A 15,477-nucleotide genomic window follows, 5' to 3' on the forward strand; every position below is an offset into this window, starting at 1 on the left:
CTGCAGCTGTCCTTCCCCCACACTTGGGCAGTGATGGGGGCTCAGAGGTGCGCAAACTTCCAAATCCTGCCTTCCCCTTTATAAAGGTGACATTTAAAGCCCCTTTGGCACAGGTAAATCACAATTACACTTCCAACAGCCTCTGGTACCACTCCAAATCCTTGCACAAAACCTGAGCCGGCAGTGGAAGGGTGCACACATATGCACACATGCATGCACGCACACACACACACACAGGCTCAAGCCTTTCCCACTTTTATTCTTTTCTCTGCGTGGCAACAATCACTTCACCCTTCTTTTCTGCAACACTGAAGTCATGCCCACTTCCTCTAAGACCACGGGAGGCGGGCAGAACTCTGACACAGCCACAGCTCCGTGCGGGCAGGGAGGGGTCTGAGGGGCAGAGGAGGCCGGACAGAAGCCCGGCTTCCAGCCTCTCTGGGTGAGGTCGCCAGGGATCAGGACACCAGGGGCAGCCTCTTCTCTTCCCTGACGCCACCATGGAAGGGTCTACAGAGCTCCCCTCTCCATCACTGCCGAGGGCCTCAGTCTCCGTCCGAAGGCTCGTTTTTCTTGTATATTTTCTCTTGGTTCCCCTCCTTCATGGCCACATATCTGGCTAATGTGAAGAGGTAGTCGCTGAGTCTGGAGGGACAGAGAGAAGCAAATGGAGTGATTTGAAAGGGGAGATCAATGCTAACTGGGTCCTTCCCGCATTAGCCTTCAAGGAGGAAATATAAGTCACTCGCCCCTAGAAGCATCGGGAGCGACAGCGGTGGCTCAGCCACCTTGGGCTTGACGGATGGCTCTCGAGGCCAGCTTCCGTGAGAGGGAGCGCCCGACTCTGATGCTGGGGCTCGGAAGGTTCCTGCAGGACGAGACCACCAGCCCCGCCAGACCTCACAGGGCTGGCGACTTTGAGCTGCTCCCTGGGTTGGCTTCTGCACCTCCCGGTGCCTAGGACTGGCGCCTCCCGAGCCGGAGTGTGCACAGTCACCTGGGGATTGCGGTGGCGTGCAGAGTCTGACTCGGCAGGTCTGAACTACACCTGTGGGGTGCTGGCGCTGCTGGTCTGAGGACCCCACCTCGAGGAGAGGGGCCCGGGAACAGGGCTCTCAGCCTCGGCACTGCTGACACTCTGGGTCATTCTTTGCGGTGGGGGAGGGAAGCTCTCGTGTGCACTGTAGCACCTTAAGCAGCACCCCTGGCCTCCGCCCACTCGATGCCAGGAGCACCCCCACCCAACTGGGACAACCAAACATGTTTGCACACAGTGCCAGCCGGCGGCTGAGAAGCACTGCCTGGAGTGTTCGAGTGGCTACACTCTAGGCCCTCTCCCTTCTTTTTCTGACCCAGCAGTGGGGGGGCCTCTGCGCAGCGGTGGGGAGGAGAGAAATACAAGAGGAGACGCGCGCCTGCCCTTGAGGTGCTTGTGGTGAGTTGGCGAAGCTGTCCACCTCTCAGCTGGCCCACACTTGGCCTTGTTTGCATGCCCAGCACTGACCACCACCCTCCTCCACCTCGCCTCACTCCTACCCTCTGCGGCCAACTCCATGCCAGGTCCTGCTGGAACCCTCCCCAGCCCATGCCGCCCCTGGGATCAGAAGCCCCTCCTCCTAATGCCTGGCAGCCCCTGCTGTCTCTTGGGGTGGGGGAGGGGGGCAGTGGAAGAGATTCTGCTCTGAGTGTCTCCCTGTCCTGGGCCGTGGGCTCCCGGAGGGCGGTGACAGGCCTGTTTCTCATCCACTCAGTGACGTCCTGACAAATGGAACGTTCCTCACGCCCCTCAGGCCCACTCCCCTCCCAGGAGGAAGGGAGCCCAGGCCATGTCCCGGCAGGAGGAGTGTCCACAGTAAGGGGCCAGACCCCGGCTGTGAGGTCACTTACTGGACACCCCAGGACAGCTCCCAGGGGTCCTCCAGCTCTCGGCCCAGCCCTGGGCCCTGGCCTTGCCCACACCGGAACTGCACGAGCCAAGGCTGGGGCGGAATCTGGCAGAGCAGGCCGTGGGGGCTGACTGGGGCTGTAGGACCAGCCCAGCTCAGAGGCGCCTGCGCCGGGGCCCTGAGCCTGACCGTCTGGAGCTGGCTTTGCCTGCCTGTCTCCTCTTAGCTCACGCGGCCCTGGGGCCTGGCAGGAGGCAGACTGAGAGGGCCTGGCTCCTGCTTGGGCTCCCTGGTCCGTCACCACCATACCTTACGAGGCCTCCCAGTCACCCAGCCTCAAAGCAGGGCCCCTGCTGCCCCATTCCTACATTTTTCTCTGCTGGTTTTTATAGCAGCCTCTCCCAACACGATCTTCACCCACCAGAGACAGGGACAGCACCCGTCTTGTTCTCAGCTGTACCTCCCGCCTGCACAGTGCTGGCACCCAGCAGCCCCTCAGGGAATAGGAAGCGACTGAGTGACCGGAGCCCGTTCCATTGTCACGTCCCGCAATGTGCCTAGTTTTCAGAGGAGGGGACTCTCCCAATTCCACGGAGGTACCTGTTTAAGAACTTGGCCACGTTTGCGTCCGTCTCACCCATCTGCACGAGAGGCACCACGCTGGAAAGGGAGGAAACACAGCGTCACCCTGCAGCAGGGGGGCAACGCGCAGGGGCCAGGCTGCATCCCAGCCAGCGTTCCGCAGCCGACCTGGCGCTCCCGAGGGCATTCCGGACGGAGGGCTGCTGCCTGCTAAGCACTGCGCTCAGCCCTGCATGCGCGTCACCTCTGCTGCATGACCCTCGCTGGGGGATGCTCTCCCCAAAACCGAGGCTCTGGGTTTGTGCCCTCCACCCAGTGGTGAACCACAGGCACGTCTCCAGCTCCTCGTCTGGAGTCCTGAGGACCCACCCTCTGTTCGGCCATTCCCCTCTGTTGGGCCTGTGGGTTGTCTCCAGTTTTTTGCTATTGTGAGCACTGCTGATGTGGATGGCTTTGTACAAATGGCTATTTTTTTCTTTTGAAGCCAAAGCTCTCCCAGGATCCCTGGAGGTACCAGTCGGGCCCGAGTGCCTTTCATGAAGGAGGAAGCCTTATGAGATGGGGGGCAGAAGAGCTCAGGTTTGGACCAGACAGACCTGGTCCTCAAATCTCCTCTCTACCATGGACCACTCAGGTGACCCTGGCCATGATGTCACCTCTCTGAGCCCCAATTTCCTGACTCCTGTAAAGTGGAGGCTGCCACCACCTCTCTCCCAAGGTTATCATGAAGAATCAGTGAAATAATGACTATCGAGTGCCTGCACAGGGGCTGGCCCCATGACCCAGTGGTTAAGTTCGCACACTCTGCTTTGGCAGCCCAGGTTCGCTGGTTTGGATCCTGGGCACAAAGCTAGCACCGCTCATCAAGCCACGCTGAGGCGGCGTCCCACGTAGAAGAACTAGAATGACCTACAACTAGGATATACCACTATGTACTGGGCTTTGGGGAGGAAAGAAAAAACAAGAGGAAGATTGGCAACAGATGTTAGCTCAGGGCCAATCTTCCTCACCAAAAAGCATACCTTTAAAAAAAAATTTCCTGCATAGCCTTGCATGTCATATCAAAGTGGGGCTCTATTTCCATTTCTCTGTAAAGCTGGGTGGCAGCCTGGTCTATGGGGAGTGAAGATTTTGCAATTACTCTTTTGAAGATCCCTTGAAAAGGCAATCAGTAGCCTTTGAGGGAGGGACCCTCCTTTCCCTGACTCTGAGTTGGGGGTGGGTGGGTTGGGGGGTTGGATGGTCTGTTGACAGCTTCCACCTTGGCCCCCAACAGCCATGTGTGTCCCTCTGGGCCCTTCTCTACCCAGCAGCCAGCAGGGTCCTTTCATGTCACCCCATGGCCTAAAACCCAGAAGTGGCTTCCTGTTGCTCTCAGGATAAAGGCAGACAGACCCCTCTGGGCTTACAAAGCCCTGCATGGCCCCGGCTCAGCCCCTGGCCTCATTGTGCCACATGCCACTTGCTCTGGACCCAGACCCCTGGCTTCCTTTCCGTCCTTTCAATGCAGACTGCCATCTCTCCCCTTGCCATCCGCTCGCCCTGGACACTGCCCCCGCCCCCCGTCCTTCAACTCTTGGCTCACACGGCAGGACCGGGAGAGAGACAACACAGCACGCCCACTCCCAGGCTGGGCACCCCAGCACCGAGCACCCTGCTCCCAGCCCTTAGCCCAGTGTGGAGCTCTGCAGTCACTTCTGCACAGCTCAGCCCGCCCCATTTACGCTACCCCCAGAGCAGGGAGCTGGGCCCAGGGCAGGCAGATTTTCCCTGAATCCTCTCTTGAAGGGCACTGTGAGTGTTAGAATTACAAATAAGCAGCCCAGCCCCCCGGGGTCTCCTCCCCCGTCCCCCTTAACTGCTTGTTCCCCCCCAGCTCTGATCTGGATGTGCAGTTCCATCCTCTGTCATCCGTCTGCTCACGGCCACTGTCTCCCTCCACAACACGGGGCTCTGAGGACAAGCACCTGGTCTGCCTGGAGCCCACCTGGCGCGGTGCAGCAGCCAGGAGATCTGTGGTGAGCAGCTCACGGCATGGAGCCACCCCCACCGGCCCCCCTCCCTCCACCTGGCTCCCTTACCGTCTCTCAGCTCGGCGGCACACGGCCCGACAGAGATGCAGCACCGAGCTGCTCTTGCCTCCCGACTGCAAGGAGAAAGCGGGTGTTGGCTGGCGGGGGCAGCAAGCCCACTGCAGACAGGGAGCTCCTTGGACAGACGGATGGATGGATGCACAGGCCCTGCCCCGCAATGGGCAGCGTTCTGCCTCCAGGGGGCCCTGCCCGGGTGCACCCACTGGGCAGCCCCCTCCAAAGCGGGCAGGGCTGGGGAGGGACCAGCGAGGGTCTGGAGGGGACTGGGGGACAGCTTCTGTTGCAGTTGAAAATTAAAGAGGGGGATTGATTCCATGTCCGTGTGTTTCTGTCAATTCCCGGGGCCTGCAGCCCACAGGGGGAGGCTGTCGGTACCTACGGGCAGGATGAACTCTGTGAGGGGCGGCAGCTGGCTGGAGTACTTGTCGATCCACCGCTCCAGCTCCAGGATGGGCCCTGCCTCGAACGCCGTGTGTCCTGAGGAGTCAGGGAGCAGAAGGACACTGCTGTGAGCCCACTGCCCACCAGATCATAGGGACGCCGCCCCACATCCCTTCTCCCCGGGGGGCCGCAGATGGCTTCCACTGGCTCGGGAGGTAGCTTCCCTCTTAGGGTCTACAGGCCCGGCCAACAGGGGTCCCAGGTGAAACCCAGGAAAGGGTGCCCCCCTTGGGCCTCGGCAGGGCCCTCTGAGCACATACGGCGGGTTGAGAGAGAGAATTACTTAAGTGAGCCTCCCGGGCCGAGGAGCGTGGTGTCGCCAGGGCAGAGCCGATGTCCTGCAGAGAGCACTGGATCTGGGGAAGCAAGAGAAGGCGCCACTGAAGATCTGTCCATGGCAGGCGACACGGAATGACGTGGACCGACACGCCTGCAAGGCCTGTGGGGCTGGCCTGCGGGGGACTGTCCGAAGCTTTAATTAGCTGGCATTTAAAGGCTAATTAGCAAACTGTCTGAACCTCTGAACATCTGCATAGGACACCAGCCTGGCTGCGAGGGGACCTGGCTCCCTTGGGGACATCTGGCTTACGCAGACAATGAGCCGTCAAGCGCCCAGCGATAGTGATGAGGAATCTTCTAGCCCGATCCTCCTCTCCCACGTGCCTGGGCCCTGTGAGGTTTTCGTCTTTTCTCTAAACTGGAACAGCCGGGCCAAGAGACCAAACATGATGTGCTTTCTAAACTGTAACGGACAAGCACCTGCGCGAACAGGGCCAGCTGAGTGTGGGGGTGCCTGGGGCAGGAAGCTGCGGCCGGCTGAGGCCTGTGCTCAGTCCGAGGGGCGGGAAGGAGTAGGCTGCCTGGAACAGAGGTGGCCTGTGGGGCTCTGCTGAGGGGACCCCAGGTCCCTGCGGGGCAGATGACCAATGGACTCCCGAGCCCATGAGACCCACAAACACCGCCTGACCTTGAGCCCAGCCGTGTCCACTGGAGCTGGATGGTAGGCTGCGGGGAGAGTGGAGGTCTGTGACCTCCCATAAGACGGCCACTGTGACCGTGGCAGGAGCAGGACACAGCAGGGGAGAGCAGAGGCTGCCTGCCCAGCAGTGGGTGGGAACCCTCCCTGGGCTCCCGACCAGCAGGACTGGGGTGAGCTACTTGGCAGTGCGGTGTCTCTGTGACTTCTGGTGGAAGGGGAGTGACGACACTTCCCCACCGGCTGGCCAGCTGCAGCGTTTACCCCCAGGGCTGGAGAGAGGTGGCCCGCTTTGGGAATCAGACCCCAGCTCTGCTGATTCCTGGCTGTGGGGCCTTGGGCAAGTGGCCCTCCCTGAGCCTCGGTCTTGCCCCCTATAAAATGCAGATGCTAAGCGCACCTCCGGGCTTCTGTGAGGACCAAGTGGGGTGACTCGAGGAGAGCTGTGAATGGGCTGCCTGGGGCCAGGCTGGATGCCCAGGTGAACAAGCCACAGCCTGTGCCCTCAGGGTGTCCTGGCCTGAGGTGACAGCGGTTTAACACCCTGTGTGACGCCTGCTGTCAGAGGCGGAAGTGCAGGAGCTGTGGAAACCTGGGAGAGGAGCCTGACCCAGCAGGAGGCGGGGACGGCCAGGGAAGGCCCTGGAGGAGGTGATGTTGCAGCTGGACCCAAAGGACGGGGCCTAAAGCACTGGGCTCGGGATGAGCCCAGCATACAGAAACGACCACTGCGGGCAAGAACGTCCTCATGACGAGGCTGGAAACCATCCTCCACCACATAGGAGGGGCCTCATTCACAGAATATTCCAGCACTGGGACTGCCCATCCTCTACAGCCCCCTCACTGCCCTCCTTCTGCTCCCGGAGCCCGAGTGGGCTCCAGCCTGGCCTGCAGGACAAAGCGGGCTGAGGGCCCACTCTCCCGGAGACAGCTTCTAAAGACTCAGGTCCCATGGACGCCCTGCACGCTGTGGGGGCGTCCCTGTCTCCATTTCTGAAGCCCTCTGTGTGGGTCGGAGTCCCCACTGATTCTCAAGGTCAGAGCAGCAGTGCCAACACCGTGCGCCCCCGGCGGTGGAGGGCTTCCTGCGAGGGGCTTCTGGGGTCCCTCCACCGCCCTGCTGTGGACAGTTGGGGCCGGGCCCTTCTCTGTGTGCGGGCCATCCTGTGTGTTGTAGGATGTTTAGCTGCACCCCTGGCCCCCACCCACTAGGTCTCAGTCGCACCCCCCGCCCCAGTGGTGAGAAGCAAACACACCCCACTCATCTCCTGGAGCGGAATCGCCCAGGCTGAGGCCCCTGCTCTGTACGCTTCGCCCCTAGTGTGACTCTCACCACTCACCCATGAGGAAGGACTACCTCTGAGCGTCCCCATTTGACAGAAGGAGAAACTGAGGCTCTCAAAGGGAGAGTGACTACCTCCAGGTGACAGAGAGGAAATGAGGATTGAATGGCAAATCCAGTTATGGCCACCAGGCCTCAGGGATGAAAAATCCCAACTGGGGTGAGACGATGTTACTCACTTTCTGAAGCTCTTCAGCAAACGGGTGTCCCTTTTCTGCGATTAGCTCCATAGCAAACCTAGGAGGAAAGAACCGCATGCACCTTTTTTTTTTTTCCGAGGAAGATTAGCCCTGAGCTAACTGCTGCCAATCCTCCTTTTTTTGCTGAGGAAGACTGGCCCTGAGCTAACATCCATGCTCATCTTCCTCTACTTTATATGTGGGACGCCTACCACAGCATGGCTTTTGCCAAGTGGTGCCATGTCCACACCCGGGATCCGAACTGGCAAACCCCCGGCCGCGGAAGTGGAACGTGTGAACTTAACCACTGCGCCACTGGGCCAGCCCCCGCGTGGCGCCTCTATTGTGACACCCAGGCCCCGTCTTGTGGGAGGCAACAGAGTCCCAGGGGGAGGCCGTTTAGCTAAGGTGGCTGTAACGCCATGGTGGTATTTTTCTTGCTGACAGTAAGAACACCATAACCTTCCATGTGGATAAGGGTGTTTGTTTCTCAGAGTGCCTTTTCTTGTACTCATTGCTCATCCGGTCAGCAATTCCTCTTTCAGGGCCTACCCTGGCCAGGTCCGGGCAGTCACTCATGAGCAGATGTGACAGAGGCTCTGTTCATAAGGAGAGGGACACGTGAATTGGATGTCACACAACTAAATGTGAAGTTTCAAACTGAGGTCAGTGCTCTGCAGGGAAGGGTGAGAGTCCTGAGGAACTGGGCCTGGGCTAGGCTTCCAGGAGGGCTTCCTGGAGGAAGTGATGCTGCAGGTGGGATTTGAAGGCTGAGTGGGAGTGCTCTGCTAAGACGGGCCAGGGAAGCAGAGTCAGGGTCTCAGCAGGGAACATCCAAAGGGCTCCAGAGGAACGCCTCGAGGAGGGGCCATTCACAGAGGTGGGAGGAGTTGCAGGAAGTGACAGTGGGTGGCAAAGACGAGCAAAGGCAGGAGCCTGAAGGGGCAGGGAGGGCAAAGGCTCCGGAGCCGGAGAGAGCTGGGTTCTCCGTGGGGCCACCGCCGGGAGCCGAGCAGCCGGGAGAGAGTAGGTGGAAGGGCCAGAGCCACACACAGCGGGGACGGAGTAATCAACACTCCCACACCTCTCCCCCACTGTCCCGTCTCCCGCCGGCGCCTCCCACTGGCTGGACCCCCTGAAAGCCAGAGGACAGGGCGATGGGGTGAAACGGTCAGCAGGTGATAGAGGTCAGCCTCCCGGACAGAGAGGCAGAGGAGGGTGAGAGCGGCTTGGGAAGGGCAGGTGAAGGACCCCCCGTGCGCCTTCCCAGGCCGCCTCACGGTCAGAATGTCTCCCAGCCAGAACGAAATAAACAAATGCGAAATTCACTGCCTAGTGTTGGTCTTCCCCTCTGGACTGCAAGGAGAGGCCACGCGGGCTGGGACACAGTCTCTTCGTCACAGCAGCATGCCTCACGCCTGCACGTAGTAGGTGTTCAAGACTATCTACTTGCTGAAGGTGTTCCCGTGACGGAGGCCAGTGACAGGAACGCCTCAGGGCCTGCTCCATCCCAGCTCCGCCTACTTGTAGTTGGCCCTTTAGTGTCTGTCTGCTCGCCCTGCGCCCCCAGACTGTGGGCTCCACGAAGGCAGGGCTGCGGCTCTCTGCTTGGCAGCGCCAGGCACACGGAGACGCTCCACCCGTGTCTGACAACAGAACCTACACTCACGGGTTCCCCATCTCCGGCCCCACGGCGGCTGAGAGATGATGGCATGCTGATCTGCCACAGCTGATTCTAGAACCCCCTCCCTGCCCCCTGCCCACTTAACTGTGTGTCTGCCTCCCAGCCCCCCTGCAACCTTCCCGCACATCCTTTTCTACTCTGCTGGCTGGCTAGCTATGCTTCCCATGATCTGTCCTGAAAACCTCATCTAGCCTGGCCCATCATTGAGTACTGGAAGCCATGAACAGGTAAGTCTTAATAATAATAACAGTAACAGCTAATGCTATTATTACTGTGCTGGGAACTGTCCTAAGGGAAACAGAATTATTTCACCCAATCCTCACAAGAATCCGGTGAGGTGGATACTATTACTATGATCATCTGACAGAACAGGGAACTGAGACTCAGAGAGGCCAGGTGATTTGCTTGAAGTCACAGCCAGTCAGCAGCAGTAAAGAATTTGAAAATTTGAAGCCAGGTCTGCTGATTGCCATGACCTTCGCCCCCAGGGCTATGTCAGAGCTCCTGACCCAGCACTTGAGATACGGCTGCTCACATGGTCAAGGTCAACAGCCAGCTGAGCGCGGTAGGCTGATTCTGTCCTCAAGTATTTGCTGCCCCTTCCACCCCACAGCTGTCAGGCGTGTCCACAAGGGTGGCTCTGGCCAATGGCATGTGAGCAGACGCGCTGTGTCACGCCCCTGGGAGCCTTCAGAGCCAGTGGGAGCCTTACCAGGATCTCTTTTCCCTCTGCCACGGTTACTGAGATTGCTCCAGACGCAGCTGTCCTGCCAGCCTGAGTTCTGGAGAGATGTCACGTGGAGCAGAGACAAACCCCACTCACAAGAGGCTTGAAGAAAGAGCATGAAATACACCTTTGGTGGTGCAAGCCATGAGCCTGGCAGATCCTGACCGCGGCACCTTCTAAACTAGGGGGGATCCCGTGAGTCCACCTTCTAAGCTCTGGCTGTATAGACGCTTATTTCAAAAAGAAGACTCACAAAAGGGATCGCGTCTGATGCAGTGTGTTCTGTGCTCAACTCACCTCTTTCACTTAATCTGTGCACCTCCGTGGCGCACACATACGCACCTGAAGAGTGAGAGAGCCGGGGATGGAGGGGCGAGGCAGCTTCACAAGGGGTGGGCCAGATGCCAGAGCAGGAGCAGAGGGAGAGGCGCCCGCAGCCCGCAGCCTTGTGGAGCCGATCAGATGCCCTGTGCTGGCAGGTTCATCAAGGGCTGGCAGCCTCGGGGACCAGCCAGCACTCTCGAGAGCGTGGCATGAACCCCATTTCTTAATGCCCAGTTCAAATTCAACCTCAAGGCCAACCGCGGCTCCCTTACCCAATGGCTGAACTTAATTCATCTGTAGTTCCCACGGCTTCAAACACTTGGTCGTCTTTGGGTCTCCTTTCTCCAGTGAAGGTGCTCGAAAACCCTGGGAACAAATGTTTAGCCGCCCAAATTAAGACGTTTGTCCCTGATACGCTCTTTTACAGACTTTCCACTTGAAGTATAACATTGCAGAGAAAAGCGCTCAGATCCTAAGTGGGCAAGTTGATGCGTTGCCACTAACTGGGTAGGGCTCTGCGATCAGCACCCAGATCAAGAAGTGGACTGAGACCAGCACCCTGGAAGGCCCTGTGGACCCCCTGCAGTCGCTACCCCTCAAGGGTAACCACTATCCTCAGTTCTTCCCTGACAGGCTTTTAATTTAAAGTTAAAAATCATGTACTAACCATCCGGCTAAAGAAATGAAACATATAGGTCCATGTTATGTATACATTACAATTAGAGTTCACAAGAAATCGAAGTCCCCCGCCTAGGTCACATTTCCACTTCCTCCCCCAGCCACTGAGACAGAGCAGACCTGCTCTGACGGCCGGGGGCTGGCCTGGCACTCCCAGACAGGCCGTGGTGGCCTCCCGTTGAACACAACGATTTCACAGAACGCCACCAGACGGGCCACGCTAGGGCTGTGACGGATCCAGACCAGAAGAGGACCACTCCATCTCCTCGTGTGAGCACAGAACAGTGTCCAAACCAGACGAGAGACCAAATTCCCCCTTCCTGGCGAATGTGGGTGACCGATGGGGTCTATCAACTGGAGCTTGAGCCCCTGTTGGTCCCTCCCACCTTCTAGAAAAAATGATGCAACACCCAATTACAGAATTAGCCCTGCTTCCTGACAGCATCCAATCCAGAGCAGAGCCAGTTCAGTGGCATGCATGTTTCTATACTTTCACTCCCTAAATACACATCCAAAAAACAATATATACTAGTGATCTGCATGGTTTTAAACTTTAGAAAATATATCACAATGAGATATTCCTCTGCATCTTACTTTCTTCTGTAAGTTCTGGTATTGTTTATTTTATTTTATTTTTTTAAAGATTGGCACCTGAGCTAACAGCTGTTGCCAATCATCTTTTTTTTTTTGTTCTGCTTTTTCTCCCCAAATCCCCCCAGTACACAGCTGTATATTTTAGTTGTGGGTCCTCCTTGTTGTGCTATGTGGGACGCCACCTCAGCGTGGCCTGATAATGGTGCCATGTCTGCGCCCAGGATCCGACCCCGTGAAACCCCGGGCCGCTGAAGCGGAGCCTGTGAGCCTAACCACTCAGCCACAGGGCCGGCCCCTGTTCTGGTATTGTTTAAATGATCAAAGCCATATATGCTCGTTACAAAAACTAATAGAAGAGAATAAAAGTATGTAGAACAAACAATGAAAGCCCTCTGTTCATTCCCCTCCCCCAGCTCAGTCTCTCTCCCAGGGAGTAGTCCCAGATGTCACCTTTCAGACTACACTACACATATCTACACACACACACACAGACACTTTTATCCAAACAGATTCCAATTATTTGGATTGTTCTACAACTTGCTTTTCTCATTATATATCTTGGGCATCTTTCATTTCACATCATATTTTGTGATCTATATTTTTCACATACTTTTTAATGGCCGTAAAGAATTTGGAGGAACTTTAACATGAAGTCGGCCATGTCTTTCTTTGCATTTTTCACCCGTCCCCACCCTACCTTTGTCTCCTGTTTTGGTGTAAATCTTGGGGACCTTGGGTGTCTTCGAGGAAGGCTGTGGCCTAATGAGAAAGACACATCGAGAGGTGGTGAGTGGGGATGGCTTACACAGGGGGCTCCTCCTTCACTGGTCCCGGCTCGCTGCTCAGCCTCACAGGTGGCACTTACCTGCCTCTGCTTGGATCTCGTGGACATCTTTCTCCTCCATCCCTCTTAGTTTTAAGCCCTTTGTGGGCTCCCAAGCTGTGTCTTGCCCACATCTGTATCTGCACAGTAGCTGATGCAGTGCACTGCTCAATGCAGATGCTCGATAACAATTCACTGAAGGAATTTATCAGTCACTTTCCACAGTCCCTGCACTGTGCAAGTGGATTACTGGCATTATCTCCTAGAATGATCCCTGGACTCTTCCCACAGTCCCAAGGTAGGCGCTGCCTCCGATGTTCATCCTACTGTTGTAGAAATGGTAGCTCACGTGATGGACTTACCTTCCCAGGTCACCCAGGGAGGAAACAGGAGGGCTGGATTCATGCCCAACACCATCTTACTCCAGGCCCCAAATTCTTAGCTCAAGCCTACCCACACTCTTTCCCCTCTATTCTACCAAGTCATGCCGCTTTGGGGGAAAGAAGCCTGGGCCTCTTCCTTTCTAGGAGGTTCCAAGTATACTCGGAAATGAAAAATTGCAAAACGGGGTTCAGAGCCTGGCAGTTCCAAATAGCAACACAACACCTTTAATGTAGACCTCAAAACTAAAATGTGACTCTATAGACAGTTAATTTTCGACAACGGAGCCAAGAACATACAATGGAGAAAGGAAAATCTCTTCAATAAATGGTGCTGGGAAAAACTGGACAGCCATGTGCAAAAAAATGAAAGTAGACCCATTATCTTACACCATACACAAAAATTAACTCAAAATGGATTAAAGACTTGAATGTAAGACCTGAAACCATAAAACTCCTAGAAGAAAACATAGGCAGGATGGTTTTTGACTTTGGTCTTAGCAATATCTTTTTGAATACCATGTCTGACTGGGCAAGGGAAACAAAGGAAAAAATAAACAAATGGGACTACACAGACTAAAAAGCTTCTGCAAGGCAAAGGAAACCATGAACAAAATGAAAAAACAACCCAACAATTGGGAGAAGATATTTGCAAATCATATATCTGATAAGGAGTTAATATTCAAACTATATAAAGAACTCATACAACTCAACAACAACAACAAAAACAACCTGATCAAAAAATGGGCAGGGCCTGGCCCCGTGGCCTAGTGGTTAAGTTCGGTGCACTCGGCTTCAGTGGCCCGGGTTTAGCTCCTGGGCGTGGACCTACACCACTCGTTGGTAGCCATGCTGTGGCGGCAACTCACATATAAAAGAGAGGAAGACTGGCACAGATGTTAGCTCAGGGTGAGTCTTCCTTAGACAAAAAAATAATAATAACAATAAAACACAAATAAGCGTTGGACAGGATGTGGAGAATCTTGTACGCTGCTGCTGGAAAGTAAACTGGCACAACCACTATGGAAAACAGTATGGAAATTCCTCAAAAAATTAAAAATAGAAGTACCAGATGATCCAGCTATTCCACTTCTGGGTATTTATTCAAAGAACATGAAAATATGAATGTGTAAAGATATTTATATCCCTCAGCTCAGGGCTAGTCTTCCTCAGCAAAAAAGAAGAGGATTGGCAGTAGATGTTAGCTCAGGGCTAATCTTCCCAAAAAAAAAAAAAAAAGGGCCAGGTCCATGGCCAAGTAGTTAAGTTCGTGCGCTCCACTTCGGCGGCCCAGGGTTTTGCCAGTTTGAATCCTGGGTGTGGACATGGCACCGCTCATCAGGCCATGCTGGGGCAGCATCCCACATAGCACAACTGGAAGGACCCACACTAAAAATGCACAACTATGTACCGGGGGGCTTTGGGGAGAAAAAGGAAAAATAAAATCTTAAAAAAAAAAAAAGATATTTGCATCCCTATGTTCATTGCAACATTACTCACAATAGCCAAGTCTCGGAAACAACTTAAGCGCCCACCAGCGGATGCATGGATAAAGAAGATACACAATGGATGGCTACTCAGCCATAAAAAAAGATGAAATCTTGCCATTTGCGACAACATGGATGGACCGTGAGGACATCACGCTCAGCGAAATAAGTCAGATGGAGAAAGCCAAACACCGCACCATCACACTCATCCGTGGAAGATAAAAAACAACAAAAACCAAACATATAGACACAGAGAACGGAATGGTGGTTACCAGAAGGGAAGAGGGGGCGGGGGAGGGTAGAAGGGCCCATGTGTACAGTGACGGATGGCAACTAGACTTTGGGTGGTGAACACAATGCAGTCTACACAGAAGTCAAAATATAATGATGTACACCTGAAATTTATATGTTATAAACCAATGTGACCTCAATAAAAAGTTAATTAAAAGAAAAAAAATTAAAATGTGACATTACAAGATTATTCAAAGGCTAAATTACCGGGCCTATGAAATAGATTATTAGGAATTCATGGTACTCCACAGGTTGTGAGGTCCGGGAATGGGGGGCGAGTTTCCAGGTACGTGATGACAGTTATCTGCAGATCGCGTGGGTGTATCTCTGTGTCTCAGAGTATGAACTGCTTTGGAGGTAGGTCAAAATGTAAATTGAGGCCCCTCCTGATGGTGAGGCCAGGCGAGACGGCCCTCCTGCCACATGGAACACGCCCTGCCCTGCTGGATGATAGCTGGGCCCCCTTCGGACTTGTCTTGCGCAAAGAAATCTTGATCTCTGGCTTCCACAGTGCCCACGTTGCCACGGTGACGTCACGACTAAGAGAGGACGTCATCTGGCGGTTGCAAAGTGACCTCACAGCGGTGTTACATAACGATGGCGACGACACCACAGTTCACCGCATGCGTCAGAGTTACCCTCGAGCCAGGCACTCACCTGTCCCCGTCTTCCGTGCCCTGGGGGCCGCGGCTCTGGAAACGGGGACATAGTCGTCGGCCGGCGCCGAGGCACGTGCGCAGACCCACGCGGCCTCCCAGGACGAACGCAGCCATGCCTCAAGCCGTTGGTAGGGGGCTGACCCCGCCAGGCTCCCGTCCAGGTCGCGGGGTGACTCCACCTCCCGCCGGCCGCGCCACCGCTCAGCTACCGTTTTCCATTGGTCCGCGGCTCTCGCACCAGGGCGGGACCCTCCCCGAGACTTGTTTCCCATTGGTTCCTGGAAGGAGCTGGGGCGGGGAAACCCGTGACGACTTGGTTAGCAACACCTAT

General features: G+C 55.6%; 1 protein-coding gene across 4 annotated transcripts; it reads right to left on the reverse strand.

Annotated features, from left to right (window-relative positions):
* Positions 1 to 239: 239 nt before the first annotated feature.
* Positions 240 to 15,395, reverse strand: MMAB (metabolism of cobalamin associated B). 4 transcript variants are annotated; one of them, XM_014867798.3, is made up of 9 exons: positions 15,145 to 15,395; positions 12,204 to 12,265; positions 10,507 to 10,600; positions 7,500 to 7,557; positions 5,286 to 5,358; positions 4,941 to 5,038; positions 4,550 to 4,614; positions 2,487 to 2,546; positions 240 to 645 (listed from the first exon to the last, which is right to left on the reverse strand). In XM_014867798.3, the coding sequence occupies exons 1-9, from the start codon at positions 15,258 to 15,260 to the stop codon at positions 546 to 548; spliced, it is 726 nt and encodes a 241-aa protein (XP_014723284.1). In that variant the 5' UTR covers positions 15,261 to 15,395; the 3' UTR covers positions 240 to 545. The 4 variants fall into 4 exon arrangements, with proteins under 4 accessions (XP_014723284.1, XP_070372342.1, XP_070372341.1 ...); XM_070516241.1 differs by having other exon boundaries at positions 4,550 to 4,676; positions 15,145 to 15,343; XM_070516240.1 differs by having other exon boundaries at positions 4,550 to 4,676; positions 4,937 to 5,038; positions 15,145 to 15,341.
* Between the last annotated feature and the right edge of the window lie 82 nt (positions 15,396 to 15,477).

The sequence above is a fragment of the Equus asinus genome, chromosome 8 (assembly GCF_041296235.1).
Source record: "Equus asinus isolate D_3611 breed Donkey chromosome 8, EquAss-T2T_v2, whole genome shotgun sequence".
NCBI classification, from domain to species: domain Eukaryota; kingdom Metazoa; phylum Chordata; class Mammalia; order Perissodactyla; family Equidae; genus Equus; species Equus asinus.

Bases quoted from the DNA above. Each gene is read 5' to 3' on its own strand.
- MMAB (XM_070516240.1), bottom strand. From the start codon at position 15,260: ATGGCTGCGTTCGTCCTGGGAGGCCGCGTGGGTCTGCGCACGTGCCTC. The intron at 10,601-12,203 runs GTAGGGTGGGGA...ATTTGTTCCCAG, and splicing joins CACCAAAACAGGAGACAAAG to GGTTTTCGAGCACCTTCACT. The intron at 5,359-7,499 runs GTGAGTAACATC...TTGCTTCCCCAG, and splicing joins TTGCTGAAGAGCTTCAGAAA to ATCCAGTGCTCTCTGCAGGA.